The following is a 21,705-nucleotide window of genomic DNA, read 5'->3' as shown; positions in this document are numbered from 1 at the left end:
AAAAACCTACCATTTTTCTGTAAGGGTTCTGCAGTTTAAAAAAAAAAATCCGTTTTCATTCATTTGCTACCTATCAGTTTTTATCACAGCCATTTTCCACCTCTTCCCCATCACCCAATTACACGCAGAGGGAAATCTATGATTTTTAGGGTTGGTTAACCATTTTCAGCACTGCTCAGTGATTTCAGCTTGCCACAATTTCCCACCTATCATATACCAAAATAAGTCATTTTCCCCCCCTTGATTGACTCAAAAGATATCTGGCTCACCCTTTTGACCTTTCAAATTTGTGGGGGATGAACTATTTCCCAACATCTTTGGGGACAGATTGTTTCCCATCTTTAATCTCTTAATTCTCTCCTCCATCATCTACTCCTTTCTAACACCCAACTCACCCATTCTTGAGTAAGATGCTTCTGGGTTTTTCTAAAAGAATAAGAAAATGTGATTTCTTTCTGAACTATAGTTGCTTACATTAGGTAGAACCAAGTGGGGCTAAATCATAAAGAGATTTATGAGATTTGCCTTCTATTAAATCAAATAATTACAGGTGAGTCAAGATCCATAACAAGGCATGCAGAGATTGCACCTTTTTGGAGAGGAGGTGGGTGGGTTTGGAAGGGAAATGCAGTCAAAACATGTAGATGGCTTGGTGACCAGAATGGGACAACTCACCACTGACATTTCACCATGGCCAAGTCGCTGTGACCAACTCACTGTGGGACAACTTGTTGCGGGACAATTCAACAAATACAAAAGTTAAATTAATTTCAATGGAACCATGGCCAATAATAATAATTTTTTTATTTCAACAAAAATGTGGTCACCGATAATTCAACAAAAATGTGGTCACCGATAATAAATGGACCTGAATGAAACAATTAATGCAGTGTTGAATTGTCCCATGGTGAGTCGTCTTGTGGTGATTGATTGTGGCAAGTGAGCTGTGGCGAGTTGGCCACTGCTAGTAGACTTAGACCCTTTGGTGACAGATTGGGAAAGTTAAAAAATACAATTTAGGCAATCTATGTCCAGTCAACAACACAGTCCTTTCAGCAGTTCCAAGAAAGCTCCACACCCTTTTGCACTACTCATGTGACTCTGATGACACAGATAAACCTCCAAGTGGTCTCAACGACTCTCTAAAAGAAGGCAAATGACTAGCTCTCAGCAAGGAATATAAATCCTTCCATTCCCCACCATCCAGTCAGAGCTGAAGAAGCTTCTTGGATGAGAGACAAAACATCTTCAAAGAAAAACAAGAAAGTCCAGTTGCCTCATGAAAAACCACCTTTAGGATAGTTTTTTGCTTGTTTTCCAAGGCCTAACACAGAAGATCCATCTGGTTCCTTCTCTAATACCACTAGACATTTATTATTGTGGCCAGCTGAATGTCTGAAATGTATATTGCTGTATCTTATTCTGTATTATGTTTCTCTTGCTTGCAATGCTCTATTTCAGTATTCAATGTAGTGATGGGTTGATTAAAATTTTGTTTTAAATTTGCAAATAAATGTTTCTTAGATGGGCAAGAAAGAAGGGGTTGAAATTCTTGAATAATGTTCCTTGGAGTAGAAGTATTACTTGGTTCAGTAGGCCCAAGGAAACCAGCAACCTTTGACTTTGACTGACAATCGATGTTTATGGGATTTGCAACAGCAGGCAAAATCACCAGCTACAGATAATGTCAATCCATCATAACAAAGGAGCAAGGACAAAGGGGTGGGGCAGGAAAAAACAACCTCCGAAGTCTGAGTTCCCTGTGCTCCAGCCTAAAATTGCTGATGGCTCATCCTTGAATTCCTTGCTCAGAAGTTCTACACCAACACACCGGAAGTAGGTTACCTTTATAATGGTAGGAAATGCCTTTAGTTTATTCATTTTGCTTGGATGGTATCAGCCAGCCATATCAGACTATAGCCAGCTGGTGACAGAATTGGCAGCTGTAGTTTCACACATTTGGAGAACACCAGATTTGGAGAAGGCTTCACAGGGTTTCCTCCACCCCAAAATGTTTCCCTCCATTTTAGCAAAACCAGGAGTGAAGTATTGTTCTCTGTTGTTCTTCAATTTCAGAGTTGCTTTTCTTAGTCATAGAAGCAGAAAAGATAGATAAAGGCCACCATCTTCCCCCATCTCAACAGGATGTCTGTGTGTCTCTTCCTTAGTTGTCCTTCTGGATAAGATAGCAGATAGGTCACTACAGGGCACATTGCAAGCAAACAATTGGAGGATGGCTTTGCAAACAAAATGAATGACTCTGGGGAGAAAAATACCCCCCCTTGTCTCTGAAAAGCATTGCTGTTGTGGGCAGGTCAAGGCTACAGTGGAGGCTATTATCATCTTGGCCTCTTCCTCTGATAAAACCCCAGTGTCCACAAGACTTTCTCTCCGTATGTACACTTTGCTTCAAAATAGCAGAGCCTGAAGCTACCTGCTAGAATTATAAGAAATAGACTTCTTCAATGCATCCTGCTGAGTCTTCTCGATGCAGATATCTTTGCCACCAAGAGATGTTCCTGCTGTTTGTGTTGTCCTTTTGTGTCCACACTAATACGCAGTCCTTGCAGGAGAATACAGTGGGTGAGTACTTCAAACATCCGTTAACTGGAAAAAGGCTGTGTTCTTGTCCAGACCTGGTGTTTCTTTTGAGGCCTTTACAGGGCACTCATACGTAGTGGACAAAATGCCTCGTTGCTTGCTTGCTGCATGCAATTTGGAAGAAGATTTGCACTTTCTGTTTTGTTTTGTTTTGCAGACAACATGGATTTCTGTAGCATTTAGCACAGTAAATTGTTCTTGTAATTATTTTGTGTGATCCCAGAGGAATTAGAGTAACCAAAACTTCATATATAGTGTGAAAGGGTTGAGATGACTTTAATTCTCCTCACATCTGTTGTTGCCTGCTTGCTTATGCCATAGCTAGCTAAAGAATTCTGTAGACTCCCAGCAGCAGAATTTCAGATAACTACAGAAAAAGTAATGAGAAGTGGGAAGGACCCAATATATTAATGGAATTCTGTTCTATTTATGCCTTTGATGTGTAATAGAGTATCACCACTCACAAATATGGATACTTTCTCCTTTACTTTCTAATAAGACCAACATGGCTATATCTTTCTGCGGTAAGTAATGCACAACAGTTTCAGTCTACTCTATTTTTATTCAGTTCTGTGAAAATGGGAAAATTTATCCCATTCTAGTGCTAAAATACACAAGGAATAAACAGATTTTGCAATAGTCCCAGAAATCAAGACATCTCTCCCTCCCCCCCATTTAAAATTAAATGAGATCATCTTGAGTGAACCATAAAATGCTAGGTAGAATATTATTGCAAATAGAAGCATATTATTATTAAATAGAAGCATATTATTAGAACATGATTCTTGTGATTTGTAAATTTCTTTCAAATTATAGCTACATAACAGTTGAGGAGAGTCTTCTATATTCTAACATACTTTTGAATACTCTGATGTATTTGTGTGATACGTTTTATTCAGAGGCTAATACTGTGTGCCTAGAAATTTAGCAATTTTATTTTTATCCCAATTGTATTAGGTAGGTTATGCGCAAAAGACGACTTTCCCATTGCTACCATAAGGTTCATGGCAGATATTTCATTATACATGGGGAAGTCAAGCAAATATTGAGTGTTGATATATTTCCATATTTATTTGATAAGCAATTCTAAATTAGAATTCAATGAAGATGTCTCTAAAGAGTATGACAAAACACGGAAACATCCACACATTTACTGCTATTTTGAAATCAAGGGATGATTTTGAAAGGGAAATTGATTTATTGGTTATGTGATATCAAGTCAGCACTGACTCTTTGTAGCCATATAGCTAGATCTTCACCAGGATGAACAGTTCCCAGCCTGGTCCTTCAAGTCTTCCAATGGTGTATTCATCACTGTGCAGCTTGCTACTGGTCATCCTCTTCTTTTCTTCTGCCTTTCCCAGAATTATAGACTTCTCAAGGGAGCTTGGTCTTCACATAATGTGTCCCAAATATAACTACAATTAAAAATAATTAAAAGGGAGATTAGTATTGATAAATTCCAGTGGCAACAATCCATCTTCCAAGATCAGTCCATTCAGACGTTTGTGGAAAAGTGTTATGAGCCATAATTATATGAGCCATAATCCATAATACTATCATATTAACAGGGTGAAATTAATTATTCTAAATTCTGTGCAACCACAGAAGAAATTCAATTTTTAAGAATGTAATGGTAGAAAAGATCTATGAAATTCTAGACCAGTCAATCATAGTTTAGTCTGGCATGAAGGTACTTAATCTGGACAGCAAAATCTGGATGTTTACTTTTACAAATGTCTACTTGAATTCTTGTAACCCAAATCAGATACCCTTAGCCATGCAAGCAGTGGTGTAAATGCATTAAGATAGCAGTGATAGTTATTTTCTAACCCAGAGGCTCTTAGTCAGACTTTCAGCCTTTAAACCAAACCAACCTCTTTCTGATATGCAGCTACAGGGTCAAAAGGCATCCATAGAGGAGCCAAATTGCCTAGAAGGGTGGACTGGGTTGGACAGAATGACATGCAGGAGGTGCTGTGAGTGAGCAGAGTGGCCACACTCAGTGCATACCGACTAGACTGACCACTAGTTGGCAGCAAAGAGATACAACCCTCCTCTTTGCTATCATCTTGTGGTCATCTGGATACTTACAACCTATATCCAGGGCTTTTTTTGTCATAGAACACCCAGAACGGAGTTCCGGCACCTTTTTTGGATGGAACCTTTTAGGGTAGGCAAGGTGGGTTGTATGACGTGTGTGAGTTCCTGCACCTTTTTTTTTTTAACAAAAAAAGCACTGCCTATATCTGATAACTTAGTACTGACACAACTTAGTGGCATCGATCCATCCCCAAGAGAATGTCCTGAATTGCATAACTGCAGCTTCTCCTCAAAAAAAGCGTCTGCGCAAATCCCAGGCACTAACAAATCTGATCCCTTGAAATTGACCATTAGAGTATAAGCTGATTCCTAAAATTAACACAGAGATTCCATCTGATATTTTGCCTTGGGGCCCGGAAACCTTGACATATTCCTCCACTAGTATGATACCCAAACTTAGTTCATATGGTTGATTGCAACCTCAGAAAATTGTTTTAAATTAAGTAAATCATGATTAAGAGTTGCATGAAAACAGCCATTGACAAACATATACATTCATTCGGTGAGATTTATGTAACTGCTGAACTCATAGAACTACAACATAGAAAAGTAAAACAAGACACCCATAAACTTAAAATCATCACACATAACACAAATGCCATACCACTCACATATCATGTGTATTGAGTTCAATTCTCATCCTGGCCCACATAATCATGTGTTTAAATTTAAATCATGTATTTTTATTTTGACTCTAGCAACCGGCATGTATTGTCTGAATATTGGAAACAAAGAATGTGATGAATTGCACACACTCCACAATCTATATTCATAAGCAAATGAACCCACAATAAATTGCTAGCCATCACAGTATTTTCTCATTAAGTAACAAGGCATTTACATCGATATTTCACTGTACCTAAAATTCAGGTTGGATAATATAGGAGTCGAAGGCAGCCCAACGGCCAATGAAATTCTAAGAGGGAGGAAAATGTTTTTTGCTTCATTTTGATGTACCAAATTAAAGAAACTGACTTATTTAGCAAAAGAAGAAAGAAAACAATCCATTTGTTTCAGTCCCAAGAAGGTTAATAATAAATCCTGCTTTACTCCTACAGTCAGCTGGGATTACCTGGTGTTTAATCAGGTGTTAAATATATGCACAAATATAAAGGGCAAATTTGGAAGCTGCAGTGAATTAGATGCATCACCGATGAAAAGTGTAATGAATGTTCTTATCATATTCTCTTTTGCAGTCTTCACTTTAAATCTTGGGAGTTTTCTGAAATTCTGTTTGCTGGGAGGAGGTTGACAGAGATGTCTTTTGCTCATCTGAAATCTTGCATTGCAGGTGACAGGTTGTTGGATAATCAAGATCTGAGAATTGTTCAAAGGCAGCAACTCCTAGATCTGAATTGCAAAAAGGCGGACAGAGAGAGCTGGAAAGGAAAGCATGATGGCAAGGATCAGGGTTTGAAGATGGCTCATTATGGTCAAATGACACAGAACACTGACTCTTTCATTAGGAATGTAGAACCTGGATTCTTTGTTTGCATGAATTGGGAATCTCTAGCTCTCTGGTATCAGTCAGAATAACAGAATAATAAGAGTTGGAAGAGACCTTGGAAGTCTTCTAGTCCAACCCCCTGCTCAGGCAGGAGACCCTGGCAGATACCATTCCAGACAAGTGGCTCTCCAGTCTCTTCTTAAAAACCTCCACTGATGGATCACCCACAACTTCAGAAAGCAAGCTGTTCAAAATTGCTAAGATTTTGTCTTGTCTCCCTTTTAAGCCTATTTAAGCAGGTACTAATTTTCACATTCCCATTTGGTTATGTCTTGTTTAAAAAAAAGGAAAAGAAAAACATCTTCTTTGCAGAATAACACTAGCTTTCCTACTACCTGTCTGCAAATCTTTTGGGATGTATTTGTTTCCATTAAAATGAAGGATAAGCAAAATAAGTGTTGGGCATGATTTGTTATGCCCCTGTGACCACAAATGTTTTGCAAGCTGCACTTATTACCAGTTGGCACTTCAAGATGCTGGTTATCACTATGAAGCCACGAAGGGCTTGGTTATTTGAGGGATGGTCCATCTATGGCTGTTTCTAAGGTCCAGAGTGATCAGGCAGAGTGGACAAGCTCTGAGTCCTTCTGATCAAGCAGTGTTCTCTAATGTAGGGGTCTCCTGTCAGCTAGGCTCTGAAGCCCCAAGGAATTCCTCATATATATGCTGAATATAAGAGAGCCAGTTTGGTTAGGCAGGGCAGTTAATAATTAAGGTTGCAGGCTGGAAACAAGGAGATTGTAAATTCTAGTCCTGCCTTGGATACAAAGCCAACTGGGGCACCTTGAGCCAATCATTCACTCTCAGTTTCCCCAGGAAGCAGGCAATGGTAAACCGCTTCCAAAATCTTGCCAAGAAAACTGCATGGACTTGTGCAGGCATTCGCCAGGAGTCAACACTGACACAAATACCCTGTTTTGCTCCAGACCTACAGATCAGAGAAAAAAATCTCCTTCTTTTGCTTACTGATAGAAGATTAATGGGCTCATATAACACAACTTTCTTTTGATGGCAAAAGAAAAATCCTCTGGCATGCTTTATGCATCAATCAGATTAGTCCTTCCTTTGCTAGTTACAAGCAGCCCTTCTTGACAGAGCTGTCCTCAATTACTACCATAGGAAACTGAGAAGACATCCTAATCACACAGCCAAGCAAGAAAAGGCTTTGCTTTGTCTCTCTTTATAAGAAATAGGAAAGTTCTTCCTTCTTCCCAGAGACATTCTCACTCTCAATTATTGATTAAATATGTTTTCCCCAAGCCATCTATCAATGTTGGCTGTTGTAGTTATAGTTCTCACAATTTCCCATTGGTCACACTAGTGGGACTTTCAGTTGCATCGCAACAAGTGAGGAAAGCCTGAATAAATAAATGATATATTGCCAATATGCATCTGTTTTCCATCTTTTCCTTTTAAAGGAATCTTGAAACTTAGTTGGATTTGGGGTTTCAGGTACTATTTGAATGTTAAATGTTGTAGATACGTAGAAGGAGGAAGAAACCCTGTTTTTATTAAGTCTTTCCACATATGATCTCAGTAGAAGATGGCCTGGACTTTTCATTTTTCTCTTATTACAGTAGAAATCTGTAATTATTTCTTCAAGTTAGTATTGGACGTATTTTCTACAAATGAACCAGGCTGATTTGGCAGAGCCTGCAGCTGGTTAAGATACGTAAGAGATTGCTGAGAATGTTGAACTTGCAGGCAAGATTCCCTATCAAGATAATTTCTTGTGGACCTCAATTAACCTACAATAAACTATCACAGAATTGTGAATTGTGGAGTTAGAAAGTCCTCAAGGATCGTCTGGCCTTAAGTAAAAGAAAAATCAACCCTACAAGCCCCATAATGTAAAACTGCATCTTATGGATATTGAATGTAGTGATACATCCAGATTCCCCATAAGGCAACAAGTGATTTTCAGACTAGAAAATAGATTCCAGAATGAAAGATTGAGGGGACTGGGTTTATTTAGCCTCAGGAAGACATACTTGAATAATAGAAAAAGGCCATGAGTTAAGTCTGTATCACAGAGAGTTCAAGCCAAGTAATATTGTAGAAAAGCAGATCCCGCTGAAAATATTTAAATAGGACTACTTGGTTTAACAACAGAACCAACTGCCTAGAGTAGGGGTGTCAAACTGCCAGCCCATGGGCCCGATGCATCATGCCAAAACCACGCCCACCCCATGGTTGGCAATGGAAAAAAAGTCACGATACGTCGTGACACATTACATGACATTGCAAGTTTGACACCCCTGGTCTAGAGAAATGGTGAGCTTTCCCATAATTGGTTATGATCAAATTCATGTACTGGGCAGAAGATTGGCTTTAGTGGCCTTTCCCAAATATATGACTTTATGTTAGTAAATGTTTTATAAGGAAAATACAGCAAATTATTGTGAGAGAGCCCCACCTGACCATGAAGCTTGACTATGGATAAATATGTAATCTTGTGTAGTTGTGTAGAAAGTAAAGTGCCCCCAAGAATTCAACAATTGGCTGGTTCTATTCCTGCAATCGAACATTTATTTATCTCTTCCTCCTTATTGCTACAGGGTTCCAGTATCATCCTGCTACGGATAATGACTAGATTTTCTCTTCCTGTATTCCAGCTCTTGATCCTTGTTCTGCCTACATTAGTCTGAATGAGCCTTGGAGGAACACGGAATTCCAGTTCAATGACTCTACCGATCAGCCTGAATGTGACAGTCACGTGGATGGGGAATGGTATCGCTTTACAGGGATGGCCGGGGATGCCATGCCTACCTTCTGCATTCCTGAGAACCACTGTGGCACCCATGCCCCAATCTGGCTGAATGGCAGCCATCCTCAAGAATCAGATGGCATTGTCCAAAGGCAGGCCTGTGCAACTTTCAGTGGAAACTGCTGCCTCTGGAATACAACTGTTGAAATCAAGGCATGTCCAGGAGGTTATTATGTCTACCATCTAGCCAAGCCCAGTGTCTGCTACCATGCTTACTGTGGACGTAAGTGACCAAAACTTAATTGCTCTTTCCCATAGAAGAAAATATTTGGAGCTGAGGGGTCTCTGATCCCCTCTTGTGTGTGAGTCACCGTGAGCGTCATGGACGTTCATAGCCCCATGCACACAAGTGCTCATGGCCCCATGTGCATGAGCAAGGGATGTTTGTGCACATGCATGTGCACACACATGCATTCAACCCCCCCCACACAAAAAACCATTCCTTCTTTCCCCCCTCTCCCTGCTCCAGGCCGCCAACTCTGAAAGCCTGGGGAACTCTGCTCTATGAGGTTAATTGTTTTCTTGCAGACGTTTCATTACCAAACTAGGTAGGGAATGGGGTTTGCTCTCATTATATATACTAGTTGCTTGCCCTGTCAGTATTGGCGGGAGTGGTCTTGGAGGTTCTTGATTAGGCTACTTATTATTAACTTGTTCATCTAATTTGGTAGTTCCTTGATTGGAGCTTCTTGATTGTTGGTCTAATGTGAATCTTGGTATTAATCTCTGCTCATCTGGGTGTTGATTGCTGGTGAGGTTTTTTGGTCTTTTGTTTCCTTTTTAGCTTTTTTTATTTTCTTTTTTGAATGGTTTTGAACACCATTCCTTACTAGCAGTGACGATGTTAGCTAGTTTGGCAATGAAACATCTGCAAGAAAGTAACCAAGTTAGAGAACACCCTACACTTAATTGTCCTTTCTTATGTAAACACTTCTCTGAACACAGTATAACAAGAGGAATTTCACTTAGGGCCAAGTATATGCTTCTGTGTATGAATGATTCCTCATGATTTTGTTTCCCTCAAACAAATAGCAAACCTCCTTGCATGAACATAACTAATTTAGTTTACCATTTTACATGATTCTTCTCACTGGTAAGTGACCTCTTTTGCAATTTGTTCACTTATTACAAGAAATATATTTGTAGCTGTTCGAACATTCAGACCTGTGAAGCTTGGAATGATACATTTCTGCAAACAAAAAGCAGCTCCCCACCAATTTCTTGGCAAGATCATCTAAAAAATGGGTCTTATTCCTGCTCATAGCAAACATACTGTTGGGAATTATTCTGAGATGGGCAGTATCTAAATTTGAAAAATAAGTAAATAAAAATTTAGAATATAATTCACTGAAGGAGGCTCGGTAGCATCCGAGGTATTCCTTTGGCTGTGACAGGTCTCATTTTTCAGCTCTGGATCCAACCAAGTGTTATATCTGAACAGAACTTCAGAATCTGAGACCCAGGGGTGGGATTCAGCCAGTTTGCACCACTTTGGCAGAACTGGTAGCTAATTTTTTGTTGCCCAAGCCCAGAATGGACTTCTGGAAGCGACATCCACATAGAGAACCAGTTGTTCACATATTTGAATCCCACCACTGCTGAGACCCAATGCCTTGTCTGACCTTGGAAATTTTCTCATCCTTGAACACCATTCATGACAGAATGGCAAACTGGGGAGAGTCACCAGAATCAGCTGTAAGAGTGATCATTAGCATCATTAGACCATTAGCATCTAGCTTCTATTGAAGAACTGCTTGGTTTTATTTTTGCTCTGATTTCTTGCCATATAGTTTCCCCACTACCTTGAATTTTCTTTGGCATTTTGTTCCACGACCATTTGGATTCCAGTCACAGATCCATTCAGGAGCTCCTTCATCTCTTCAGCCTGGCAGAATAGTCAACCACGCTGCAGAATTGTTATAAAAAAATAAACCTATCATGATTGTACATTTCAGATTGGAGAATTATGAATAATCACGTTTTGACAATAGAAGCCAGGGCTCAGAAAGCAATTTGCTGTATTTCATGGATAATACATAAATGTGCTTTTGCCTATCCCTTATCTGTTTTGGAAGTTTTAAATCTATATTGACAGTGTATTTATCTCTATCTCTATTATCTCTATCTCAATGTCATCTCTATCTATGTAGTCTCTATCTCTATCATCTCTGTCTCTATATCTCTATTGTCTCTATCTATCATCTCTATCTCTATGTCAGCGGTTCTCAACCTGTGGGTCGGGACTCCATTTGGGGTTGAACGACCATTTCATGGGGGTCGCCAAACAATGCAGTCCGCCATTTTTCCCCTTTTTTCTTAGCTGTGCTACTCCCTTTTATTCTATTGGCTTTTGAAAGCCAATAGAATAGACTCTCTTGAATAGAGTCTAATTCTATTGGCTTTCAAAAGCCAATAGAAATTGTCCAGGCTGTCTCTGCCCTGCTGAGCCCACCAAAAGTCCCATTCTGCAAACGGTGCTGCAAGTTGTCTTCAGCGAAGGCAAGCTGTCTGGAAGTTTCTACCCCTCCCTGCTGAGCAACTACTAACTACAGGTGCAGGGAGGGTTGCTGGTGCACATGGGGCCCAGTGGGTGCCTTACCTCCCTTGGACTGGGCCAGCTGGTGGCCCAGCCGGTGGTCGGCCTGCTCCATCTCTGCCGCTTGTCAGCTATGCCTTGGCCGGCGCAGGGGGCGGCACCACGCATGTGCGGTGCTCCCGGGCAGGGAAAGTCCTCGACTTACGACCGGTTGGGTAGACCTCGACTTATGACCGATTTAGTCCTCAACTTACGACTGGTTTAGTCCTCGACTTACGACCGGTTGGGGGTCGCGGCATTAAAAAGGTTGAGAACCACTGCTCTATGTCATCTCTATCTGTATCTGTATCTCTATCATCTCTATCTCTATCATCTCTATCTCTCTATCTCTATTTCTATCATCTCTATCTTTAAATCAAGAAGCAATGGATGGAAACTAATCAAGCAGAGAAACAACCTAGAACAGTGATGGCGAACCTTTTAGAGACTGAGTGCCCAAACTGCAACCCAAAACTCACTTATGCATTGTTGGGTGCCGGGTGGGTGTGGCCCATTGGGTGGTTGTGGCCCATTGGGTGGGTGTGGCTGCAGTGGTAACAGACTGGGTGGGACTAAAAAGTTCAATCAATCAATTCCAACTTTGCAAGATCTTTTTTTTCCGCGAGAAGTTGAAATTGACTGACTGATTGTTTTTTGCACCCGGCGGCGGAGGCCTAAAGCAAAAAGGTTTTATAAAACCAAGCTGAAGGCCTAGGACTGGGGCGACAGCGCGCATGCTCACAGAGAAGGCTCTGAGTGCCGCCTCTGGCACCCGTGCCATAGGTTCACCACCACTGACCTAGAATTAAGGAGAAATCTGACAAAAATCAGTGGGACGACTTTTCTCCAGAAGTTGTGGGTCCTCCAACACTAGAGGTTTTTAAGAAGGGATTGGACAAAACATTTGTTTGAAATGGTATAGGGTTGCCTGCCTGAACAGGGGGTTGGTGTAGGACAGTGTTTCCCAAACTTGACAATTTTAAGGCATGTGGACTTCAACTCCCAGAATTCCACAGCCAGCATTGCTGGCTGTGGAATTCTGGGAGTTGAAGTCCACATGCCTTAAAATTGTCAAGTTTGGGAAACACTGGTGTAGAAGACCTCCAAGGTTCCTCCCAACTCTGTCATTCTATTCTATTCTATTCTATTCTATTCTATTCTATTCTATTCTATTCTATTCTATTCTATTCTATTCTATTCTATCTATTCTATTCTATTCTACTCTACTCTACTCTACTCTACTCTACTCTATTCTATTCTATTCCTATATCTATATCCTCTATAGCAACAAAACAGCACTCCTCTTGTTCTCTCTCTCTCTCTCTCTCTCTCTCTCTCTCTCACACACACACACACACACACACACACATACACACACACACACACACACAAATAGCATTCAAAAATACATTGGTATTGATATCAAAAGTTGTCTTCACTGGCTCAGATTACAATTTCTTTTCATATTACAATTTTCCTTTCTTTGAGGAAAAATTTTAGATTGTCAAATTTGAACAGTCTAAATTTTGGATTGTCAAATTTTGGACCCCCTCTTCTTTGTGGCAGTTCCTCAAATATTGGGACACTGCTATCAGGACTAGGGGTAACATGATAGTAGTCTTCCAATATTTGAGGGGCTGCTACAAAGAAGAGGGAGTCAACCTATTTTCCAAAGTACAGCTATTCTGTTATTCTGAATTTGTCAGTAAACTTTTTTTTTTAGTAATATTGCATACTGTTTTAAAAGTTGGCATTTAGTAAATTGTCTAAATGTACACTGACGAAATAGCTATTGTGCACATACAAGTAGTCCTTGACTTACAACCATTCATTTAGTGACCATTCAAAGTTACCACTGCACTGAAAAAAGTGACTTATGACCATTTTTCATACTTACAACTGTTGCAGCATCCTGTGGTCATGTGATCAGAATTTGGACACTTGACAACTGGCATGTATTTATGATGACTGCAGTGTCCCAGGGTCATGTGTGATCCCCTTTTGCGACTTTCTGATAAGCAAAGTCAATGGGGAAGCCAGTTTCACTTAACAAACGTGTTACTAACTTAACAACTGCAGTGATTCACTTAACAACTGTGGCAAGAAAGGTTGTAAAATGGGGCAAAACTCACTTAACTTGCTTAGCAATGGAAATGTTGTGCTCTATTGTGATCATAAGTCAAGGACTACCTGTATATTTGTGCGTGTATTTATGGCTGACTACATTTGTGGGTATCTTAATGGAAGGATTTTACCCTGCTGGACTTCAAGGTCCATTAGGCTCATCAAGTAACTTAATCCAAAAAGTTCACAACAGATTCTACAGACCTTAATAATGCTTTGAGTTTTTATTTCTTGACAGTTGTTTTATCCAATATTGTCTATGAGATATTAATCACTAATCTATAGCATATTCTTTGATCCAGGATTTGCTCAAACATAAATTTCGTCGTGATTTAAACTAACTGGTATCTCTTAAGTATCATCCTCAATTCATAAGAATGGGAGAAAAATATAAGCTTCTTGGAGAATTTTGGGTTCAAACTTAATAAATACAATTTTTTTTTAGGAAAAAAAAATCCTTTTGATCCTACTTACATACTGCTTTTCACACTCAAATCATCTACCACTGATTCAACTTCTCTAAACTGAAGAAAAATCCTATATATTTTTTATTGTATTGATGATTAGTTCTAAAAGAATGCACATGGACCAGCATTGATGCTGTAATAATTTCTAGATGGTATATACAAAATGTAAGGCCATGATGGGAGATTATTAAGTTAATTCGTTAAATTATTCTAAGGCAGTAAAAAAATTAAGCAAGTATACACTTAATTATAATTAATTAAATGCATATTTGCTTAATATACATTATATGTATATTAATATATGTTAAATGTATATTTGCTTAATATACATTAAGCAAATATACATTTAACATATATTTAACATAATTAATATAATATAATTTAATATGATATATATCAGTGATGGCGAACCTTTTAGAGACCGAATGCCCAAACTGCAACCCAAAACCCACTTATGCATTGTTGGGTGCCAGGTGGGTGTGGCCCATTGGGTGAATGTGGCCCATTGGGTGGGCGTGGCTGCGGTGGTAACAGTAGACTGGATGGGACTAAACAGTTTAATCAATCAATTCCAACTTTGCAAGATCTTTTTTTTCCGCGAGAAGTGGAAATTGACTGACTGAGTGAACCTCTTTTTTTTTTTGCACACGGTGGCAGAGGCCTAAAGCAAAAAGGCTTTATAAAACCCAGCTGAAGGCCTAGGACTGGGGCAACGGTGCGCGTGCCCACAGAGAGGGCTCTGAGTGCCACCTCTGGCACCCATGCCATAGGTTCGCCACCACTGATATATATATTTAATATGATACATTATTATAATTAATTATAATTCTGCTAATTAGCAGAAGGAGCTACGATTTCAGAAAATCATGGAAGAAAATGTACTAACTTTATGACATCTCCAAATGAGTGTCCATCTGACTTTGAAAAATACTTTTTTTTTCTTGGAGGATAAACTATTGATTTCCTTCCTTCTTGTTCAAGGTCTTATCAAACTGACTTATAAAACAGTTACAAATCAATAATATCAAACTTTTGCAGGCATGTCCAGTCTTTTCACATTACAGCATTTAAATCTTGAAAATTCTACAATAACACTAGACAACATGGTGCTAATGTGCCCATCTCCCTTAGTCTCCTCTCTGCCACTCCAGCTTTTCTGAAAAGTTTATTTTCATTAAAGAGAGAGAGAGATGGAGAGAGAGAGATGAAAAGAGAGAAGAAGTGCATAAGTTGTTGATGAAGACCTTGATTCAAGTTCATGGAAATTCACAGAGTGAATGTGATTGATCACTTTTTTCAGCCTAACCTATCTTAGTAGGATAGTAGTAGGTTGTGAGAAATAATGCAGTGCTATGTATATCTCACTGAATGCCTGCATTAAAGGCAAGCTATAAATCTAGCAAAGAGCCTCTAATATACATAAGTAAATGTGAAGTTCACTTATTTACTTACTTGTAATAAGTAAATGTGAAGTTTATTTATTACAAGTAAATGTGAAGTTCTTTACAAAGCCTTAATAAGACCATGCTTGGAATACTGCATCCAGTTCTGGTCACCACAATACAAAAAAGATGTTAGACTATGGAAAGAGTGAAGAAAAGAGCAATAAAAATGTTTAGGGGTCTGGAGACTAAAACATATGAACAATAGTTACAGGAATTGGGTATGCTTAGTCCAATAAAAAGGACTAGGGGGGACATGATAACACTATTCCAATATTTGAGGGGCTTCTACAAAGAGGGGGGGGGTCAAACTATTTTCCAAAGTTCTAGAATGTAAGACAAGAAACAATAGTTGGAAACTAACCAAGGAGAGAAGCAACATAGAAATAAGGAGAAATTTCCTGACAATTAGAACAATTAATTAGAGGAACGACTTGCCTCCAGAAGTTGAGGGTGCTCCAACACTGGGTTTTTAAGAAAAGATTGGACAACCATTTGTCTGAAATGGTATAGGGTCTCCTACTCGAGCAGAGGTTTGGACTAGAAGATCTCCCAGGTCCCTTCCAACTCTATTATTCTATGTTCTAAATCAGCAGTTCTCAACCTGTGGGTCGCGACCCTTTTGGGGCTCACATGAGCCTTTCACAGGGTTGCCTAAGACCATCGGAAAACACATATCTCCAATGGTCTTAGGCAGGGCTTGTCAACCGCCTTCTCTTCCTCTCCCCCTCTGCTCCACCTTGTTTGTGGAAAATATGCTGCTTGGCGGCAATCTGCACAAACTCTACCAAATGTGTCCTGCAGGGGGTGCATGAAGAGTGCAGGCGCAGACCAAGGCCCCGCCCTTCCCAGAGACTCATTGTGCAGCAACCGGATTGACTTCTTCTCGTGCACACAGATCAGCGAAGGGGAGGCCGCCGCAGCATCCAACTCCTGCGCCCGTCAGCTGGCGACCCCCGAACTTGCGCTTGTCAGCCGGGAGGTCTGGTGACGGCCGCCGGTCTCCTTCGCCACCCTGCCCGTCCTCGACTCTTCCTCCGCCCATTCATGTCAGGTCCACTGGGGCTTGACAGGGAGAGAGGGAGGGAAGGAGGAAGGGACTCCTCCTCCTCTCCTAAGCTTCAAAGCACAATCAGCTTCCCAAGGGTGCCACAATCCTCACGAAAGTGGAGGAGGGGGGAGAGAAACAAAGGGGGTGAGAAAGCTTGCGGCGGGCTCAAAGGAGCACCTGTCAGCGTTGTTGACGAGAAATTCCCCACAAACCCAGGGAAGGGGTGGAGAAAAGGAGCCCCCTTTGGGAGGAAACCGCCACCTTCTTCTCCTTGGCTTTGCGCTCTTCTGTTCCTCGGCAGCCTGGCTGTCAAGCCTCTGCTGGTTGGAACTTCCTTTCCTTCCCTCCCTCTTGGTCTCTTCCTCCTTCCCTCCCTCTCCCATTGTCCCTTCCTTCCTTCCTTCCTTCCTTCCTTCCTTCCTTCCTTCCTTCCTTTCCTTTGCCTCCCACTTTGTCCCTCCATCCCTCCCTCTTTCCCCTTGTCCCTTCTGTCCTTCCCTCTTGTCCAGGATTGGGGCGAACCTCTACAGCTGATCTGCGCTTTTGCAGAGCAGCCAAGAAGCAGGTCAGCTGTAGCAGCTCTCCTTGGCTCCTGCCCAGCAAACTTGCTCGAGCTTTGCTAGAAAACATGCCACTTGCTAATTTAGCAGAAGCGCGAATCAGCTGTAGCCCAGTGCTGATCCTGGGGCTTCTGCTAATTTAGCAAGCGGCTTGTTTTCTGGCGAAGCTGAGCAAGTGAGCTGGGCAGAGCTCTCCTCTGCCTCTGGCAGCCTGTCCCTCCCCTTGTCCCTTCCTGTGCATGGAGGGGGGGAGGAAGGAAGGGATGAAGAGGGAGGGAAGTAAGGGACAATGAGCAAGGGAAGGAAGGAAGGAACAATAGAAGGAGGGAAGGAAGGAAGGGACAAAGAGGAAAGGAAGGAAGGAAGCTAGGAAGGAAGGAAGGAAGGAAGGAAGGACGGAAGGAAGGAAGGAACTAAGAGGGAGGGGAACAAAAGGAAGGAAAGAAGGAAGGGACAATGGGCAAGAGGAAGGGAAGGAGGAAGAGACTAAGGGAGGTGAAGGAAAGGAAGGAAAGAGGGAAGGAAGGGACAATGGGAGAGAGAGAGGGAAGGAGGAAGAGACTAAAAAGGAGGTGAAGAAAAGGAAGGAAAGAAGGAGGGACAATGGGAAAGAGAGAGGGAAGGAGGAAGAGACTAAGGGAGGTGAAGGAAAGGAAGAAAAGAAGGAAGAAAGGAAGGAAGAGACAATGAGAGAGGGAGGGAAGGAGGAAGAGACTAAGAGGGAGGTGAAGGAAAGGAGGAAAAGAAGGAAGGAAGGGACAAGGGGAGAGAAGGGAGGGAAGGAAGGAAGGCACCCACCCCAGTCCCATCCCAGAGACCCACAGATTCCCCCCCACAGGTACTCTGCAACCTGAGTGATCAGCTGGCCTTGCCCCCGGCCATTGATCATGTGACCCTTGGACACTGTGAATGTCATAAGTATGAATCAGTTGTCAAGCATCCGAATGTAAATCACATGACCCTGGGGATGCTGCAACAATCATAAGTGTGAAAAATGATCATAATTCGCTTTTTCAGTGCTATTGTAACTTCTAACAGTCACTAAGTGAATTGTTGTAAGTCGAGGACTACCTATACTTTCCCATTTTTTCCTCTTTTTTTGTCAAGTTTTTGATACCCCCTCCTGGCCAGCCGGATGGGGAGTTGGGGGTCACCACAAAATGAAGAACTGTATTAAAGGGTCGCGGCATTAGGAAGGTTGAGAACCACTGTTCTAAATAGAAATTGGTGTGTTGCAAATGAAGGTTCTACCTTCTACCTGTGTTTTCATAAATTTATTTGGGTCCCATAAGGGTCCCACTGGACTGGAAGAGAACAATCTGATGGCTAGTTTCACTTTTGGTAAATATATTTTATGATTGATCATGCCTACCAATGATAAACATTTTATGAACATATAGTTTTCTCATAATAGCCATTGTGTGAATACATCTACAACAAGATATCAAAGTTCCTAATATGCATTTAGTCCAAAGATATTTTCACCAGTTTTCCTACAGAGATGATAGTTTTTATGCTTTTCAGCTTTTCAAATTAAAACTAGTTGTTCTAAGTATTCATAGATAGTACCCAGCAATCTTTTTTGATGAATTAGTCTGTGAGATCAAAACAGTTCCTTCTCTGCTGGCATTTAGAAAGGCAATGTACCTTTTTAAAGACTTTGTGCTACTACTTTCAAGATTTGTCTACTATTAGTTTTACTATTTGTTGCTGTTTTCTACTGTGTGCTATATGTTTTTTACTGTTAATAACATACATCATTCTGAATTTGAGGAATTGTTTCAGATGGCAGATAAAACAGCCTAAATATTAAAGCGATTGTTTGCCGTATAGCTCATAACAAGCTAGAATTGTATAGCAATATAAAATCATTACTGTATGGTTGTATGACATAACATTTGTCCCTATGATAAATGCATACACGCATGACCAAAATGGGGACCAGAATTTCTATTCCTAACCAAGGCAGTTCTTAAATGAATCATGCCAGATATTTTTGCCATGGCTGTTAACCAAATCACTGCAGTTGTTAAGTGAATTGTGTGGTCATTTCCCATTTGCTTGTTGGAAGTTGGCTGGGAAAATTGCAAGTGATGATTATATGACAGAAAACTGCAACTGTCATAAATACATGTCAGTTTTCATGTGCCCGAATTTTGATCCCATGGCTAAGGGAATATTCCTTCCTCTTCCTGTTTTCCCTACAACGCTGTGAGATGAGTTGGGCTGAGAGAGAGTGACTAGCTCTTAGCTTAAGTCCAACTAATTTAATTAAGTACGCCCAATCAGTTAATCAGCTTTTCTAACAACTTTCTTTTATCGTTTTGCAGATTTCTATGACATCTGTGATGTGGTTGATTGTCGAGGTTCCTGTTTGGACACTGGAGAATGCATTTGTTCCTTGGGGACAATTATGGGACCAGATGGACAGACTTGCCTTGGTAAGAAGCCTCTACACAAAGAAATATGAGAACCAAAAGGAAAATACCAAGCCAGGGGAGAGTTCTGAGGCAGGGAAAATTAAAAAGTTGCTTATAGATTGCACCACTACACAGAAATGGGCTCCACTTTTCTTAAGTGATAAGGAAAAAAAGAGGAATGTAAGCAATTATTATCACTATAAGAAGGAACTAACTTTCATTGTAAATGTCATCTGCTCATTGGTCCCACCCAGACAAATTGATCTCTGAAAAACTAATTAGAACAGGAACATAATTACGTACTTACTAATTCTGAATGAACTCATCTTCAAGAAATAACCCAGAGTTCTTCCAGCAGATGTGTACAAGGTTCAGTTTCAACTGATAGATTTTTCAGGGTAGAAACAAGAGTATTGTGGAGTTGAATACAGTTTATCTGCATGCTCTAATGAAATAACAGAATTGGAAGCACCTTGGAGGTCTTCAGGTCAACCCCCCTGCACAAACAGGAGGCCCTATACCATTCCAAATGGCTGTCCAATCTTGTCTTAAAAGCCTCCAGTGGTGGAACATCCAGAACTTCTGAAGGCAAGCTGTTCCACTGGTCAATTGTTCTCACTGTCCTTAGTTCTAGGCTGCTTCTCTCCTTAGTTAGTTTCCATCCATTCCTTCTTTCCTGTCTTCTGGTGCTTTGGTAAATAGATTGATCCCTTCTTCGTTGTGGCGGCCCTTCAAATATTGGAACACTGCTATCATGTCACCCCTGGTCTTTCTTTTCACTAGACTAGACATACCCAATTCCTGCAACTGTTCTTCCTATGTTTTAGCCCCCAGCCCCTAATCCTCTTTGTTGCTCTTTTCTGAACTCGTTCCAGAATCTCAATTTTTTTAATATAATATGGTAAGTAAAACTGGATGCAGTATTCTGATATTCTTGGAGTAAAATGGTAGCTAATGATCCCAGACAACTCCAGGAAATTATGTCAAGATTGTTGACTTTACAATGAAAAAATAAATCTGCAAACTCTAGAAAGAGTGTAGAGAAGATCACCAAAGATGATTAGGGCAATGGAAGCTAAAACATGAAGAACAGCTGGAGAAATTGGATATATCTAGTATAGTGAAAAGAAGGAATAGGGGTGACATGTTAGCAGTCTTCCAATATTTGAGGAGCTATCACAAAGAAGAAGGGATCAACCTATTTTCCAAACCACTTGAAGGCAGGGCAAGAAGCAATGGATGGAAACTAAACAAGGAGAGAACCAACCTAGAACTAAGGAGAAATTTCCTGACAGTTAGAACAATTAACTAGTGGAAAGGCTTGCCTTCAGAAGTTGTGGGTGCTCCATTACTGGACTTGAAGACCTCCAAGGTCCCTTCCAACTCTGTTATTTTGTTATTCTTTTCAAAACAGTATCCCAATGTATTTAACCAAAACAATACATTAATACAAAGAAAGTTAATAAAAGTTAGCTGCAGGTAAAGGGGAAAAAAGTTAAATTCCATCTAAGCTTTGTTTTAATTAGATTTTTGGTTTTGACGCTGTGCCAATAGTTTTAATTTGTTGAAGGTGTAGAAAGGACAATCAGAGAAGGTAATCTCCAGTGCAACACCACTTGGTAATATAATCAATTGCCACGAGTCAGAAAACAGCTGCATCACTATTAGGTTTTAAATTATCTTTCAGAATAATCAGATTCATGAAAGATAGACCATTATCTGTTAAATGTGTAAAGAGCATTCAGATGAGATACCTCATAAAGCATGAATTTCACCTTTACAAGCAAATATTCTGCCATATCCACACAAAAGCCCTTTAGAAAGCTCGTTTCTAAAGTTTCCCTCAAAGTTACCTTTGATTATATGATTTGTTTCATTTCACCATCAAAGTCTGATTCTTTTTCATGCGTGTGAACCCACACACACACACAAACACACACACCTACTGTGGCCTAAAAGCCAAGCACTGTGGGGCAGATTAGAAGCAACTCTTAATTACTGTGTTCACACAACACACCACTTAAGTCAGGAAAAACCTAGCAGATTAGAGAAGGGCAAGGAAGATGATGCAGGGACTTGAGGATGTGC

General features: G+C 40.5%; 1 protein-coding gene and 1 long non-coding RNA gene across 2 annotated transcripts in view; one reads left to right on the top strand and one right to left on the bottom strand.

The window, feature by feature from the left end:
* The first annotated feature begins 1,813 nt into the window (after positions 1-1,813).
* OIT3 (oncoprotein induced transcript 3) overlaps positions 1,814-21,705 on the top strand; it is a 51,148-nt gene continuing 31,256 nt past the window's right edge. Inside the window, exons 1-3 of the mRNA XM_039367740.1 lie at positions 1,814-2,583; positions 8,827-9,201; positions 19,528-19,638. Of these exons, the coding sequence (XP_039223674.1) occupies positions 2,466-2,583; positions 8,827-9,201; positions 19,528-19,638 (604 nt within the window). The 5' untranslated portion in view covers positions 1,814-2,465. The remainder of the gene's footprint in view (positions 2,584-8,826; positions 9,202-19,527; positions 19,639-21,705) is intronic.
* The window catches only part of LOC120319193, a 44,989-nt gene continuing 27,039 nt past the window's right edge, over positions 3,756-21,705 (bottom strand). The window contains exon 2 of the long non-coding RNA XR_005559701.1: positions 3,756-4,019. This is a non-coding gene — a long non-coding RNA (uncharacterized LOC120319193). The remainder of the gene's footprint in view (positions 4,020-21,705) is intronic.

The sequence above is a fragment of the Crotalus tigris genome, unplaced genomic scaffold (genome assembly GCF_016545835.1).
Source record: "Crotalus tigris isolate CLP2741 ecotype Arizona unplaced genomic scaffold, ASM1654583v1 scf7180000017600.4437325, whole genome shotgun sequence".
Taxonomy (NCBI): domain Eukaryota; kingdom Metazoa; phylum Chordata; class Lepidosauria; order Squamata; family Viperidae; genus Crotalus; species Crotalus tigris.
The sequence above is the reverse complement of the archived record's forward strand: the minus strand, read 5'-3'. Positions and strand labels throughout refer to the sequence as shown.